General features: G+C 35.8%; 1 protein-coding gene across 1 annotated transcript; it reads left to right on the forward strand.

Annotated features, from left to right (window-relative positions):
* The first annotated feature begins 6,093 nt into the window (after window positions 1-6,093).
* Window positions 6,094-8,487, forward strand: LOC131621456 (probable L-type lectin-domain containing receptor kinase S.5). The gene has a single exon (XM_058892512.1). It carries the CDS (start codon window positions 6,173-6,175, stop codon window positions 8,186-8,188), a length of 2,016 nt encoding a protein of 671 aa, XP_058748495.1. The 5' UTR covers window positions 6,094-6,172; the 3' UTR covers window positions 8,189-8,487.
* The last annotated feature ends 9,806 nt before the right edge of the window (window positions 8,488-18,293 follow it).

Here is an 18,293-nt window from a genome sequence, read left to right on the forward strand (position 1 = left end):
AAAAATCGTGTTCTAGAGGAGCTGGCAAGAACAATGCTGAATGAGGGTAATCTACCAAAGTATTTCTGGGCTGACGCAATTAGTACAGCATGTTATGTTTTGAATAGGATAACAATACGTCCTATACTGAACAAAACTCCCTATGAATTACTAAAGGGTAGAAAACCAAATGTATCTCATCTCCATGTATTCGGTTGCAAGTGTTTTGTTTTGAACAATGGTAAGGATAATCTTGGCAAATTCGATGCTAAAGCTGATGAGGGCATATTCCTTGGTTACTCACAATCTAGCAAAGCATATCGAATATATAATAAGAGATTACTTATAGTAGAAGAGTCAGTACACGTTTCTTTTGATGAATCTTATGCAAAATATGTCGAGAAAGGTCTTTCATTTAATGGTGCAGGCCCATCCACTGAAGACATTGTCAAGGATAAGGAAGATGAGGATGAGAGTATTGTAAAGAAAGATGCTGAGAGAGAGAAAGATGAGTCTCACAATGAAAATGAAAAAGAAAGCATCTCAAACAATGAAGAACTTCCCAAGGCCTGGACAAACGTGAAAGACCATCCAATTGACAATATAATAGGAGACATCTCAAGGGGCGTTACAACACGCTCAAAGATAAGTAACTTCTGCCATCATTTTGCTTTTGTTTCACAAGTTGAGCCGAAAAACGCTAAGGACGCATTACTTGATGAGCATTGGCTAATGGCCATGCAAGAAGAATTAAACCAATTTAAACGGAATGATGTTTGGGACTTAGTCCCTCATCCGGGAGATCATCAAGTAATAGGCACTAGATGGGTTTTTCGTAACAAACTTGATGAAAACGGTGTTATTACTAGAAACAAAGCTAGATTAGTTGCTCAAGGTTACAATCAAGAGGAAGGTATTGATTATGAAGAGACATACGCTCCTGTAGCACGTCTCGAAGCTATTCGCCTTTTACTTGCTTATGCTTGTTCTAAAGACTTCAAACTATTCCAAATGGATGTTAAGAGTGCCTTTCTAAATGGCTATATAAATGAAGAAGTCTATGTTGCTCAGCCACCCGGCTTTGAGAATTACATGTATCCAACTCATGTTTATAAGCTGAAACGTGCTCTATACGGTCTTAAACAAGCCCCTCGGGCTTGGTACGAACGTTTGAGCAAATTTCTCCTTAGTCAAGGGTACTCTAGGGGTAAAGTTGATACTACTCTCTTTATTAAAAGAAAAGATAAGGATATTCTCTTAGTCCAAATTTATGTAGATGATATTATATTTGGGTCCACTAATGCAAAACTTGTCAAAGACTTTTCTAAGCTTATGCAGAGTGAATTTGAGATGAGTCTCATGGGTGAGCTAAATTTCTTCCTTGGCCTACAAATCAAGCAACTCAGTCATGGAACGTTTGTGAATCAAACTAAATATTGTACGGAGCTGCTCAAAAGATTTGGAATGAGTGAAGCAAAGGAAATTGACACACCTATGGCAACAAATACAAATCTAGACAAAGATGAGAAAGGTAAAGAGGTTGACGTGAAATTATACCGAGGTATGATAGGTTCACTATTGTATCTTACTGCTTCAAGACCAGACATTATGTTTAGTGTGTGTATGTGTGCAAGATATCAATCTTGTCCAAAAGAATCTCACTTGAAAGCTGTCAAAAGAATTCTGCGATACTTACGTGGAACTACTACATATGGCCTATGGTATCCAAAAGGAAATGAGTGTCATTTGGTAGGATTCTCCGATTCAGATTTTGCTGGCTGCAAATCCGATAGAAAAAGCACTAGTGGAACGTGTCATCTATTCTCAAACTCATTAATAAGTTGGCATAGTAAGAAACAAGTATCGGTTGCATTATCCACTGCTGAGGCAGAATATGTAGCTGCTGGAAGCTGCTGTGCACAAATATTATGGCTCAAGCAACAACTTCTTGACTTTGGTATTAAGCTTGATCACATACCTATCATGTGCGACAACACAAGCGCCATAAACTTGAGTAAAAACCCTGTCTTACACTCACGTACCAAACATATTGAAGTAAGGCATCACTTTCTACGAGATCATGTAGAGAAAGGAGACGTTGCTTTTGAACATGTAGAAAGCAAGAAGCAACTAGCTGACATCTTCACCAAACCGCTAGCAACGGAGCAATATTTCAACATTCGTAGGGAATTAGGGATACTCGATATCTCTAATTTGGGCTAATTACGTTTGTTTTCTCTTAATATTATTTCTTTACTTTATGTATATATCTATTTGTCTTGCTAACAATTTTTTTTAGCATAAAGGTAGCTCATCATCAAGCCAGGCGTCATATTGAAAAAGCGGTAACGCAATTGGTGTTCACTTCCAAAAATATTATTGATACTATAATATGCTATCAATTAACACGCTTATAGTGACCTCATGCATAAAAACTGCTCCTGCTCACATATGTGTCTCATTTTACCATTAACTACCTTTTACCTACTATACTATACATGCTAGCATTATTATCTATGGTTCTCTTGTTACTCTTCTATTCTCCTGTTTTCTCTTTTTGATGTTGACAAAGGGGGAGATAGATGCTGAGCGTACGGGGGAGCTTTGTTGAGAGATTGCCTTGGTGAGAGATAGATGCCGGATGTACGGGGGAGCCTTTTGAGTCCTTGTCACTTACTACCAAAGCTTTTGAGTATTGGTTTGCCATCATCAAAAAGGGGGAGTTTGTGAAAACAAGATTACACTCAAAGATGTTTTTGATTTATGGCAAACTCAAATGAGCATTCAAACAACAAGGAGGAATTTGATCACTCATGAAAGCACAAGGTGATCCACTATGCATATAAGTCGACTCAACACAAGCTGGACATGAAAAATGCAGAAAACCAGCAGTTAGGTCGACCTACTGTCAATCTAGGTCGACCTAAAATGAAGGAAAATCCATATACCTCTGCTAGGTCGACTCATAGACCATTTAGGTCGACTCAAAATGAAGAAATCTTCACATCAGTCTGCTAGGTCGACCTACATGGCAACTAGGTCGACCTAATCTGTGAAAATGTCCCCAGAATGCATCAGAAGAGGATTCTGGTCGACCTACTCCTTCAACAGGTCGACCTAACTGGGAGAAAAATTCTGCAAGCTCTGTTAGGTCGACCTAAGCACTACAAGTGGTCGACCTAACTGATCAAGAAAGTTCAAAAATCAGTTTTTCTTGGTTCTAACTGTTATGCAATCATATATATTGTGTGCAAGGGTAATTATTCAAAAAACACCAACGACTGAAAGATACACAAACGCTTCTCATCTTCGTTCTTCATCATCTCCAACACAATTACACATAATCATTCTTGCGTTGCGGGTTAGTGATGAGTTCGATAACGTCCATGGAACGGAATTGAAGATTCCTAGTGGGTGAAGGTTTGTGGGGTTTGTTGGTGAATAAAATCTGCGGGTTTTGTCCTCCACGACGGGTGGTTCTTGGGGGTTTTTATCAAGAGGCGTTCACTGAGGATTCGGCTGAGTGTAACGATTGAGGAACGGGGAGTTCAAGGAATCAAGACACTGCAGAAGGGAATCAAAGTGAAGCTCTTGGATAACCTTGATCTGGCTCAAGATTAAGGGGGAAGAAGATTCAAAGGATCGACATAATTGGTTTATCGTTTATCGCTTTGTTATCTTCTTTGTATATACTACTTTCAACATTAATGAAAGATTACCCAATTTCAATTTGGAATTGGGGGCAGACGTAGTCGTAGCGAGGACGATCGACGAACTGCCTAAACAAATATCGTGTTCTTGTCGCTTTTACTTTCTCTTTTATCTTCTGTTCATAATTGGTTATAAGTGCGAAATTGATCAACGATTCAAGTGTTAAAATTGTGAATTAAAGTTCTGCACAAACATCACAATTCACCACAACTTGAATCACTATCAATTTGAACCTATCACCAAGTGTTTGTGTTTTTGCTTAATCCAATCTTACTGCATTGCAAATCAAAGTTGTCAATCTAGAAGTTAATTGGATTTCAGTTGTTAAACGTATTGGTTAGCTATCATATTACTTCACCATCAATTCCACTTACTATTTGGTTTTGAAACACATACGACCTTTGCAATAGCGGTCCAGAATAGACGCAAGTCGATTCAGAACCGCTTTCGCTCAAGTCTGTAGAAAAATCTGTAAAAACTTAGTGAGATCTATTCACCCCCCCCCCCCCTCTAGATCTATAGGCCAGCGTCTAACATATAGAAGCATTGGAAACTGATGTTTTGTATAAACCCAATATTTCACGCGTGAAACAAAATATTGTGTAAATCAACCGTCCAAAATAACACCAAAATCCACTATTTTTTTTCGGCTATTTTTTTTTTGGAGATTTTTTACATTGATGGCTATTTCTTTTCCGGAGATTTTTTAAAGGATTAATATATAATGATCTAACTTAATAATAAAATGTCATAAAGTATGATTTGGGACATTCTGAATTTAAATTTAAATTCAATTAATATGAAAACATTTAATTAAAATAAAATAAATGGGGTTGAAAAACATAAAATAAATGGTGTTAAAAGGAAACATCCAATATCACTTCTCTGATATCATTAAATCATATAATTGTTTACAATAGTATCTAATATCACTTCTCTAATATCAAATCCTACATTTGAAACAACGATCCTACTAAAATCAATTTATTCTAGAGCTGTAGCATAAAATCTCAAAGATCTGTAAGAATCTCAAAGATCTGTAAGATAAATTAATACTGGAATGAAAAGACAAATATGTGTGATTTTTTAGCAAATATACAGAACTCAATATCAACATAAACTCAACATAAACTCGAAATGGAGAAAGAGTTCAATAGAAGACATGAAGATCGAAGATTTATCTGCTGAAGAACTTGACTTTGATTTGATTGAGATTAACTTCGATGGTGATGGAGTCGGCATCAACGGTTTCATCCATAAATGTAAAAGCTTGGATTCGTTAAAAGATAATATGGTTTAAGAGTAAGCATAAGAGATGGAGGAGGATTAAATGGAAATTTTGTTATGCGGGTGGCGAAAAAGTTAAGAAGGAGAAGATCGATTGGAATGCGGTGTCGGATAATTTTCTAGAAATTTCGTATGAAACACGTTGAAGATGAAGATAAACATTAATGTTATGAAGGTTTGGTTGAGGACGATTTGAGACTTGGTGGACATCAAATGCCATAATTTATAGAGTTATGAGAGGAGTAAAGAACAATGATGATGGCATTTGAAAGGTTTTGTAGGATTTCAAGAGGATGAAGAGTGAAAGGCTCCACAATAAAATTGTTGAGTTTCAAGGTAGTTTTTTAAAAAAGATGACTACAAATTGAGATTTTCAAAGCATAATTAATTGATTTAGGTGGGGTATGAAGTAATGTCATAATTATAATATTTATTTGTTAATTAAAATATTTAGGGAAATGCAATTACCGTTATGTCCCCGATTATCACCCTCAAATTGGTGATTAGAGGGATAATGATAGGATTTCATATGTATTCTACTTTATTATATTAAAAGTAGATATAATATTATAATAATAATAAAATTATTATTATATATTTAAATAGACCAGCCTACTAAGCTTAAAAGGTTTTTTTATGGCTCGTGACCTAATTTTTTTAACTTAATAGGCTTTTAAAAAAGTCTAGACCTTTTCTATTTGAAAAAAAATTTAACTGGGGAGATTAGGCCTTAGGGCCGGTTAGTCAGCTTGGCCTATTCTGACCATTATGTAATAGGGTAAAATTTCTGCCGACCCTGCTTCTTTCAACTTTATTGACATTATGTGCTACACTCTTATGTTGCATAAAATTAAACTAATGCTTGCAACTTGCCTCAGTAAGACATCAAGGTCATCACCATATATATGCCTCATTAGCACATATATTAATTAAATTAGTGTTTATAGCAAAAATTAGAAAGAGTCGTGGTTGACATTTATATGAAATACCTTATCACATGTACATCAAAATATACTCCAAATAAAATTACCATTAATTTAATGCCATAGGAAATTTCCAAGAAATAGTCAGGATGGTGAAAAATACAAGGAATTCAAACATTTTAAACAAATATATAAATCATTCCATTCCATCCCTTGTTTATGAAAACCAGAATTATATTCCTCAATTAATCTCTTGATTGTGATAAGTCACCATGAACTTCATGTCTTTGCTACTCAAATATCAGATATTAACACTCATTTTCACTATCATAGCCTTAACCAAAGTTAGTTCCTTTTATTTCAATTTCCCAACTTTCCAACCAAGTGATGAATCCAAATTGATACTAAGCAAAAACTCAAAAATATACTTAGATGCCATCCAAATAACCCCAGATATCCGTGGTGAAATCAGGAATTATTCTGGACGTGCTTTTTACAATAAGCCATACACACTTTGGAACAAGAAAAATAACAAAATAGCTTCTTTCAACACCACTTTTGTTCTCAACATAACTCCTGAAACTTCCCCTGGTGGAGAAGGCATAGCCTTTATCTTAACAGCAGATACAACTCTCCCTGAAAACAGTCAAGGAGAATGGTTTGGTATCGTAAATGCTTCGACAAACGGAACTTCTCGAGCTGGAATTCTTGCAGTAGAGTTTGATACACGACAAAGTTCGACACAAGATGGCTCTCACAACCATGTTGGAATCAACATAAATAGCATTTCGCCGTTGACACAAGCATCGCTATCGAACACTAAGGTCAATCTTTCATCTGGTATAAATGTAACTGTGAGAATTCAATATTCTAATGATATAATATCTGTGTTTGCTTCCATGAGTGAAAATTCATTAGATTCTATGGAAACTCTTTTGGTTTCTCCACCTCTTAATCTATCCTCCTATCTTAAGCAAGAGGTTTACGTCGGTTTTTCTGCTTCAACGAGCAATTACACGCAGCTAAATTGTGTGAGAGCATGGGAATTCAATGGTTTAAATATTGTGGATGATAAAAAATATATCGTGTTGATTTGGATCATAGTCCCGGTTGTGATAATCATCGGCGGATTAGTCTTTTTCCTTGTTTATTTTCGAAGAAACAAAAACATGGGGATTTCAGAAGATACATATCCAAGGATAGAAGATCAAATTCAACACTCATCTATGACTCCAAAGAAATATGAGTTAAAGGAGTTGATTAAAGCAACAGGTGCATTCAGCCATCAGAACAAGCTTGGCCAAGGTGGATTTGGAACTGTTTATAAGGGTGTCCTTGGAAACAACAAAGAGATAGCTGTGAAGAGAGTCTCGAAGAACTCGCGTCAAGGAAAGCAAGAATTTATAGCAGAAGTAACAACAATTGGAAGCCTTCACCATAAGAACTTGGTGAAACTTATTGGTTGGTGCTATGAGAAAAAAGAGCTTCTCCTTGTTTATGAGTTCATGCCAAATGGAAGCTTAGACAAATACCTATTCAACCAATCGAGCAATGAATTTGAATCACATTATTCAAAAGTACTTGATTGGAGTACTAGAAGTTGTGTGATCCGTGGCGTGGCGCAAGCACTGGATTATCTTCACAATAATTGTGAAAAAAGAGTACTTCATAGAGACATTAAGGCAAGCAACATAATGTTGGATTTGGACTACAATGCAAAATTGGGTGATTTCGGATTGGCGCGGACAATTCAAAAGAGAAATGAAACTCATCATTCAACAAAGGAAATTGCGGGAACCCCGGGTTATATGGCACCGGAAACTTTTCTAACGGGGAGAGCAACGATGGAAACAGATGTGTATGCATTTGGTGTACTTGTTTTGGAAGTTGTATGTGGAAAAAGACCAGGAAATATGTATGCACAAGATGACTATAAAAATAGTATTGTGTATTGGGTTTGGGAGCATTATGGAAAGGGGAGAATTGTTAGTGTTGTTGATAAAAGGATAAGTGGTTGTGAAGAAGATGAGATTGAGATGGTGAAATTGGAGGATGAAGTTGAAATTGTGCTTATCCTTGGGTTGGCTTGTTGTCATCCAAACCCTAATAAAAGGCCATCAATACAAACAGTTTTGATGGTTCTTAATGGAGAAGCTTCTCCTCCCATTGTTCCCATGGAAAGACCTTCTTTTGTTTGGCCGGCCATGCCTTCATCATTCAAAGAAGGTGAAGATAACTCTTTTGTTAGTGGAACTCTCACTCCATTCACCCAACTAAGTGGCAGATAATACAAGCATAAGACACAGACGCAGACGGAGAACACGAGACAAATACATAAACACCAGTTTATAAGACAGTGTATGTGTTAGTGTTGGTGTTACAGTTTATTATATTTCTCAGCTGGTTTTACTTAGAGAATGTTTAATTTTCTCTATGGATGTGTATATTATGTCCTGTAGCTTGATGTATATTTGCAAAAGACTTTTTTGTATAAACTTTGGCATATATAAATAGGTTGTTGCTTGAATAAGTGAGCAATCTCTATTTGGTAAAATATATGTTTGTTTTGGATAGTTCTTTTCATGATCTCTTTTTCTATGGCACATTTGCCGCAACATAACTCTAATTAATTCATTTGCCGGAATAGGAAAATGACCTGTTCAATTTTTTTAAAAGAACAAGTAAAGGATTGAATGGAACAAGAAGAAATTAATTTTATAATTATCATTACATTCTAAGGATAACATTTTAAAAACAAAATATAATTAATGGAAATATGTAAGTATAAAGTCAACGTGAAATTTGCATCAAATTGATATAAAAAGACTAGTAAGCACCATTACCGGAATTTGAATTGAACTTTGCTCAATTCAATAAAATCTTTACATTGAAATTCTATAAAATTGATTTGCAAGGGGGAGAATGTCTCTTACAGATATATTTTAACATCATATCTTATCAAACGCTAACATACATTTTATGTTTAATATTGAACTTTCTTTATGATTTGTTGAACCACATCCATTCCTAACATAAGATAGTAACTAGTCCTTGTCCAACATAAAAGAGTTTTCTCTTTGTAAGTTTTAAATGCAGCTAAGAGAGGTGAAATAAGTGCTATGATCAATTTTTAATTTAAGTGATATGTTATTTTATTTTTCTGATTTAAAGGTGTTTATGAAAATGATAATGTGCAGTAAAAGATAAAAAACACAATAATGTATTTTGATTTCCCACACAATCCGAGAGTACTCCATTTCCTTACAACATGTAAGAGATTTTATTAATGTTAGATATTCCTAAACAAGACTCTAACTAATTTATCAAAAACAATCCTCTTGAAAATTTACACCATAAGAAAAGAAAACAATCCTTTCTCTCTTTTTCAATAAATAAGATGTTAATACAAAAGAGTTTTCTAGTGTATAAGTTTGTAGTAAAATTATCACTTTGAGTGATATATAAATGTAATTGATTTTCCTTTCAATAACAGTAATTTACTGTTGTGAAAAACGATGTCAGGAACAAAATATAATAGGAATTAGGAAGAAAAGAAGAACACAAGAATTGGTTATAACTGCTATTCTTTTACTTTCTCTTAAAACAAGATTACAAGTTTACAAGAATAACAAATAACCTCTCTCACCCTAAATTAGAATTTGCAGCTTAGCAATGATGAGAGACTAGTATGCTATTTATAATAAAACCTAACATACTAACTAATGGGCTTTTTCCACAAGACCCATTACACAAGCCAACTTAATAAACAAGCTAACTTAACAAATTAGGGTTTAAACACTAAAACCTAATTTAACATGCTAACAACCCTAGCATCTTCAACACAAGCATGTGAACAACCTTCGACTTCATGCTTAATCCTGCCGAACCAAGAAACTATCCTTCGACCATACTAGAGTTCGATCCAATATCTCACATTTACAAATACTAAAGTGTTAGATTGCTCAAGCATTTTCTGGTTTAGATGATGTAAAAGTTTTTAGAAAATTTCTTGAATAAAGATTGAAGATTTGAAATGTGAATTTTAAAAATTTAAAAGTTTGATTGGAAGAAGTGAATTGTGATATAAAAGAAATTGGTTTTTATATGAATATGACACATTTAGAAAACATGGTGAAGTTCTTAAAAAAAATATCGTGAATGAATGCCTAAGATATAACACAATATTGAATATTAACGGGAACCTGAAGTTACTGATTAAAATATTGAATATTAAGGGAAACATGAAGTTACTTATCAAAAGAGTGAATATTAACGGGAACATGAAGTTACTGATCACAATATTGAATATTAACATGAACCCGAAGTTACTAATTAAAATATTAAATATTAACGGAAACATAAAGTTACTGATCAAAATATTGCATATTAACGGGAACATGAAGTTACTGATCACAATATTGAAAATTAATGGGAACCTGAAGTTACTGATTAAAATATTGATTATTAACGGGAACATGAAGTTACTGATCAAAATAGTGAATATTAACGGGAACGTGAAGTTATTGATCACAATATTGATTATTAACGGAAACTTGAAGTTACAAAAGACTATTTAGACATAATTTAATTTTGGTGCTTTCAATTTGTTTTCCTGATTTTTTTAGACACAATTTAATGTTAAATATTCTTTTCTTTTCCACAAAATGTTAATTTCTTTTAATATACATTTTTTTCTATTAAAAAATAAACATCTGAAACAAATGCGCGTGCTGTACCAGAATCCGTGCGAACGCACGAGTTTGTTACTAGTTACTTTTCGTATATGATAGATTATAGATTAGCCAAATTTGATACGATAGACTCTAGCCATTATAAAAATGTAATATAATATTTGTATATTTTAATTGGGTATAATATCTTTGAATTAAAAGACAGTGCACTGTGTTACCCTAAGAATTTCGACTTACTTTTAATGGTAACTAGTCTTTAAAACATGGGCAGAACTATCAAACACTTTTAGTCGAGACAGTTCGACTAGGAGGTGTTGTTCACTCGAGATCGTTCGACTAAGAGTGTGTGGTTGTCAGGGTCGTTCGACTAAGATATGCAAATGACTTACACGTTTTGTCAAGTTTGTATTCAATGTCGAAAGTGATCAGAAGTTGGAGATGACGGTTTTTCAGCAGTTGCCCAAGGGACACGTGGAGCATTCACAGTCGAAGATGTTGCATGTAGTGGACGCGTGTCGGCTAGTGATTAGTCGACTGTTAGTAGTAGCTATTTTATTTTACTATTTAAGCAAGTTTCAGATGGATAGTTGAAGGTCCGCATTTTTTACATAACACAAGCAAACTCAATCTCTGTGCAAAATGAGTAACGAGTGCAACTTTGGAATGTATGCATGCGTATCAATTTAATTTTATGCAATCATTTACGTTATGTTTTACTTTCAGTGCACATTTATTGCATTTTATCGTCTTTATTTACTTTAAAGCTTTAAATTTCAGTGTGTTCTTTTACTTTAAAGTTATTACTACATTTAATGCAAATTAGACTCACATAAACAACAAAGAAAAGCAATTAGTCCTGGAATATTCTAGTTGATTCCGCAGAAGTAACCTTTAAAAAGGAAACTAGCGATTGTTTATCATATTTCTGGGTAAACAAATTGGCACGCCCAGTGGGACACGTCAATTGCTATTTGTTTTTCATTTTGTTGTTAAAAATTATGTATGATATTAAGAAGCGGTAGACAATTAACTAATATGTCTGATGTTAATGTCAATAATTCTGGTTCTTCTAGAAATCAAGAAGTTGTTCTGACAGGAACAGCGTCACAAAATGCTGCAATTTTGTCCCCAACTAGGACAACAAACGCCGGTGGATCGACGGCAGCAACCTTGGTGTCATCACCAGCAAATGTATGGTCGCCGTTTAATCCAGCAAGACCGTCATTTCAAGGAGTAATACCTCCACCAGGTTTTAATCCTCAATTTGGAATGCCTACGTCGATGATGTAGGGTTTACACACTAACCCTTCATTATATTCCGACAATCTGATGGCGACAGGCGCACCATCAAACCCAGGGGGACGACCTATGGGGATAGGTTATATAAATCAAACGTCGCCATCTCTAAATACTACGTCGATATTGTCAATCAGACAGCAGATAGACGAAAGTAACCATGAAATGGTGAATGCCCTTACACAACAAATGAGGACTGTATTTACTCCCATGATAAATAATACAAACCAAAGTTATGAAATGTTGGCTGGACAAATGGCTAGAATAGCAGATTTCTTTGGGGCACCCCCACAGCCAAACCGTCCGACTCCCTAAGTGTCGAATGCAAGAGTAGTCGAAACTACGGGAAATGGGGAACAGATTGAACAAAATATCCCTAGGGTAGTACAAAGGTATCAAGATGCTGATCAAGTTCTTAGAAATGTCCAACAAGATGCTAATATTGGACACAATAATATTTCAAATGTAGTCGAACAAATCCTGGTTCAAAATGGGATAAATGTAAGGTTACATAGGCCTAATTTTGTTTCCCCATTATCAGAATATGTAAAGCAAACAGAATTTCCTAGGGGTTGGAAAATTCCAAAGTTTACTAAGTTTGCTGGTGAGACTGGTGAATCAACAGTCGATCATGTTGCTAGGTTTCAGACAGAGGCCGGAGAATTAGCAAACAATGAGAATTTAAAAATGAAATATTTCCCAAGTTCCTTAACAAAAAATGCCTTCACTTGGTTTACGACCTTGCCTCCACAATCTCTATTTTCGTGGAACCAATTAGAACGATTGTTTCATGAACAGTTTTATATGGGGTAGTCGAACATTAGTTTGAAAGAATTAGCTGGAGTGAGGCGAAAGGGTACAGAGGCGATCGATGATTACTTAAACCGTTTTAGGTTGCTGAAGGCTAGATGTTTCACACAAGTCCCTGAGCATGAGTTGGTCGAAATGGCCGCGGGTGGTTTAGATTATTCCATAAGGAAGAAACTAGATACCCAACATTTGAGGGACATGGCACAACTGGCATACAGAGTGCGTCAAGTCGAAAGGTTAAAGGCTGAAAAAGCCAGGGGTAGTAAGTATCATAAGAAAGAAAAGATAGCTTATGTTACTGCAAATGAGTTCGACTTTGATAGTGATAGTGAATACGAGGAAAGTGAGGTTAATGTGGCTGAATTGAAGCCAGGACCGCCATATATTTGTAAATTACTTAAGCCCTCAAAAGATAAAAATCCGATCGAAAGCAAAAATGAAAAGTTTGCTAATAAAACATATACGTTTGATATAACAAAATGTGATGAAATATTTGATTTATTAGTAACTGATGGGAAAATCATAGTACCCCCAGGACTTAAAAATCCTCCTCTTGAACAAAAGAAAAAGAGAGGATTTTGTAAATTTCATAATTTCTTGGGTCATAAGACATCTCAGTGTGTCCTTTTCAGGGTGCAAAAAGCTTTGAAAGAAGGAAGGCTGCAGTTTGGTGAGAAACCAAAGTCATCAATGCAAGTCGATGCTGATCCCTTGCTGGTCGGAGAGGCCCACTATACTGAGCTTGCTGATGTGATGATGGTCGATACTACTGATGGTTTCGGCGAAAAGAAAGATGTTGCTACTGATGGCAAAGTCTTGAGCATGGTTTATCCTGAACCAAAAGAAAGCCTTTTGAAATTCCTTAAGAGATGTCACCATAACAATTCTCAAGTTGGATTATGTCCAAGGTGTGATGTTGTCTTTAATGTTGATGCTGCAAACAAGGTAAGATTCGACCCTCGTCGAGGAAAGAATCGTCAGTTCATGTATGCAGGAGAAGGCAGTGGTCGAAGGAATGAGAACTACAGGAAGCTGTTCGAGAAGCCAAATACTTTTCAACCTAAGACAGATGTACCTCAAGAGAAGTGGGTGAAACCTATTAACTTCCGAGGGGGTAAACGCCCAGAATGGCAGATTCAAGGTGTTGGAGCAAATGTTGAAGGCTCCTGGACTGATAGTGGGTCGAAGAGAAAGGATTACATATCTCCGAATTATAAGGGAAAAAACCCCATGACTAGAACTCAGTGGAGACGTTATTAGAGAAGCCATAAAAATGGGCAGGAAGGTTCGAAGATTATGCAGACAGGCTTTTCTCATTACCAGCCAAAGCCTTTTCATAGGAAATTGACTGAGGAACAGGCCAAAGTGGCGAATGAGAGACTTGCCGCAGGAATGATCCTAGGAAAGAAACTCATAAAAGAGTTGGTCGATAACGATACTCCAAGTCCCAGTACTTGGAAGGAAGCTGAGTATTCCCCATTGTCGGATGAAGAGGTCGATGATAACTTTAATGTGGAGTCAGATGAGTTGTTAATTGACTGTGGAATTGTATCAGTACTCCCAACAGAGTTCGACAGAATATTTGAAGTGTCAGAGAATGAAGATGATTTTTTCCCAGACGAAAATGTTGAAGAAACACCTATGTGCTATTATGTAATGGGAAAAGGAGTAGTGGAAGATCAAAGGGTTGTGTTTGAGAAGCCAGGTCGAGGAATGATGTATCATTTGAAACCTTTATTCATAAGGGCAAAGATAGATGGCGTTCCAATAAATAAAGTGTTTATTGATGGTGGGACTGCTGTGAATTTAATGCCTCATTCCTCACTTCAGAAAGTAGGGAAATCTGACAAAGATTTAAGGCCTCATAATATGGTGTTGTCTAATTATGAAGGAAAAACTAGTGGAATACTTGGAGTAATTCAGGTGAAATTTGTTAGAACAAGATTTGTTCTGATCAATATTCTTAGTTTTGATGATAACAAGGATATGAATTTTGTGTGAGATAATGTGGTACTCTAATACATTGCAAATTCCCTTTCAGGAAATATATAAAGAGTACGCACAAATCAGCGCTCAGAAGCTTTGTCTCAGAAGGTTCAGCATGCAACATCAGAACATGGTCTGGCAAGACATCAGAAGATGGTCAAGGCAGAATCAGAACATGGGTCTATGGAAGCATCAGAAGAACTTGAGATCAGAAGCAGAAGCACTGAAGCTCTCATGGTATCACGCTCAGAAGCACTTCAAGGTCAGAAGACAAGAAGATGCTATGCACCAAGCTGTTTGACTCTGATGATATTCAAATATTTTATTCACAAACATCAGATCAGAAGAAAGTACAGGTGGCAGGCTACGCTGACTGACAAAAGGAACGTTGGAAGCTATTAAAGGCAACGTCAGTAGACACAGCGTGAACAAGGCTCGAGGTAGTTGACAAAAGCGTGAAACATTAAATGCAAAGCTGTACAGAACACGCAAAGCATTAAATGCGCCCAACGGTCATCTTCTCAAGTGCCTATAAATATGAAGTTTTGATGAGAAGCAAGGTTGACGATTTTGAAAAGAACCAATTCTGAAAAACTTGCTGAAACGCTGTTCAAACTCAAAGCTCAGAAACTTCATCTTCATCAAAGCTCACTACATTGCTGCTGTAATATATTAGTGAGATTAAGCTTAAACATTAAGAGAAATATCACTGTTGCTATTATAGCTTTTCAGAAGCATTGTAAAACTCTTATTTGATTACATTAATTTGTAAGTAACTAGAGTGATCAAGTGTTGATCAGGATACTCTAGGAAGTCTTAGCTTGTGTCTAAGCAGTTGTAATTAGAGTGATCACGTGGTGGTCAGGATACTCTAAGAAAGTCTTAGCTTGTGTCTAAGCATTTGTTCCTTGAGTGATCAGGTTGTGATCAGGATACTCTAGAAGACTTAGTCGTGGGCTAAGTGGAAAACCATTGTAATCTGTTGCGATTAGTGGATTAAATCCTCAGGTGAGGTAAATCACTCCGTGGGGGTGGACTGGAGTAGTTTAGTTAACAACGAACCAGGATAAAAATAACTGTTCAAATTGTTTTTATCTTTCAAGTTTTTTAAACTACACTTATTCAAACCCCCCCCTTTCTAAGTGTTTTTCTATCCTTCAAAATTGGCTGTAGGTTTGACTACTAGGCCAACCATTTTTATGGTGATTGCATCCCAATCCAATTTTAAGTTATTACTGGGTCGAGAATGGATACATGGCATAGGAGCAGTTCCTTCTACTTTGCATCAGCGTGTGGCTATTTGGAGGCCAGATGGTATAGTTGAAAATGTTGAAGCTGATCAGAGTTATTATAAAATTGATAATGGTCGAAAGCATTTCGACCAGCATCTAGCGAATGTAGCCCCATGCTACAAAGCAGAAGAGGTGTATTCTTCTGATGAAAGTGTGTCTAAGTATTTGAACTTAGACCCAAATTATGGTTTCATTTGGAATAAAGAAGATCCCAATGAACCATTGAATCAAGAAGGTCCACCTGAACAGGGGACCGTAGTCAAGGATGATGACTACTGAGTCAGAATACCTGGCTCGAATAATAGTTTATTTGGCCGAAAATAAAATAAAAACGGCATTGGAAGCCGAATTGGAAGAAAGTATGGCTGTTGAGACCATGATTGTGAAAAGTGAAAATGATCAAGTAGTTGATCCCCAAGTCGAAAGATTTGATGGGATATATGATGACAAACCCTTGGGTTTTGAAATGGATCCTGAAGGGTCAGTAAAAAGAATGCAAGCCCAAGATCCTCTTGAAGAAATTGACTTGGGTGATGGAGAAACTAAAAGACTACGTATGTGAGCGCGAAGCTTGGAAATGATCTGAAAACCAAGTTGGTTTGACTCTTGAAACAATATAAAGATTGTTTTGCATGGGATTATAATGAAATGCCTGGTTTAAGTCAAAACGTGGTAGAACATCAATTGCCTTTGAACCCAGGAAAGAAACCCATCAAACAACTTCCTAGAAGATTTGCGCCAGAGGTTATGGAAAAAATTAAAGTGGAAATTGAAAGGTTGCTGAAAAGCAAGTTCATTCGAACTGCAAGGTATGTCGAATGGTTAGCTAACATAGTTCCTGTAATAAAGGAAAAATGGTACCCTTCGTGTATGCATAGATTTCAGATATTTAAATAGTGCTACTCCTAAGGACAAATATCCTATGCCTGTAGCTGAGATGTTAGTCGATTCTGCAGCAGGATTTGAATATCTCAGTTTGTTAGATGGCTATTCAGGCTATAATCAAATTTTTATAGCTGAAGAGGATGTGCCCAAGACGGCGTTTAGATGCCCAGGTGCTTTAGGTACTTATGAATGGGTTGTGATGCCTTTTGGTTTAAAAAATGCTGGGGCAATGTACCAAAGGGCTATGAATTCTATGTTTCATGATTTTATTGACAAATTTATGCAGGTTTATATTGATGATATTGTAGTAAAATCTAACTCAGAGAATGGTCATTTAGACCATCTTCGACAATCCTTTGAAAGAATGAGGAAATATGGTTTAAAAATGAATCCCTTAAAGTGTGCTTTTGGTGTACATGTAGGGGATTTCTTAGGTTTCGTGGTTCACAAGAAAGGAATTGAGATAAACCAGAACAAGACGAAAGCAATCTTGGAGCTAAAAGCGCCAGAGACAAAGAAACAACTTCAGTCGCTGTTGGGGAAAATTAATTTCTTGAGAAGATTTATTTCAAATCTAAGTGGTAAAACAAAATTATTCTCACCACTATTGAAGCTCAAGAATCAAGATCAATTCAAATGGGAGCAAGAACATCAACAGGCGTTCGACCAAATAAAGGCATATTTGACCAAGCCTCCTATTTTGTTACCCCCAAATAGAGCTAAGAGTATGAAGTTGTATATAGTTGCGTCTGGTTCGACAATTGGGAGTATGTTAGCCCAAGAAGATGATAATGGCGTCGAAAGAGCTATATATTATCTAAGTCGAACCCTAGTTGATGCAGAAACTAGGTACAATGATATTGAAAAATTATGTTTATGTTTGTACTTTTCATGTAGTAAACTTAAGAAATATATAAAGCCTGTTGATGTGTATGTGTCATCTCATTTTGATGTTATTAAGCATATGTTGTCTAAACCAATGTTGCATAGTCGAATTGGTAAATGGGCTCTAGCATTAATTGAATTTTCTTTAACTTATGTTCCTTTAAAAGCTATGAAAGGATAAATCGTGGCTGACTTTATAGTCGATCATGGTCTAGTCGAATTATCAGAAAATATGGTTGATCAACTAAATTGGAAATTATATTTTGATGGTTCCAGCCACAAACATGGATCAGGAATAGAAGTCTTAATCATTTCTCCCCAGGGACTTCCGACTAGATTCCAATATAGAATAAGTGGCGCATTTTCTAATAATGAAGCTGAATACGAAGCTTTGATAACTGGATTAAAAGCTCTGGTCGATTTGGGGGCAATGCGTGTTGAAATAAGAGGTGATTCTGAACTTGTCATTCGACAAATTAAAAAAGAGTTTAAATGTATTAAAGAAAATTTAATAGTTTATTATGCTATGGTTGTACGCATGTTGGAAA

The sequence above is a fragment of the Vicia villosa genome, linkage group LG1, assembly GCF_029867415.1.
Source record: "Vicia villosa cultivar HV-30 ecotype Madison, WI linkage group LG1, Vvil1.0, whole genome shotgun sequence".
Lineage (NCBI taxonomy): Eukaryota > Viridiplantae > Streptophyta > Magnoliopsida > Fabales > Fabaceae > Vicia > Vicia villosa.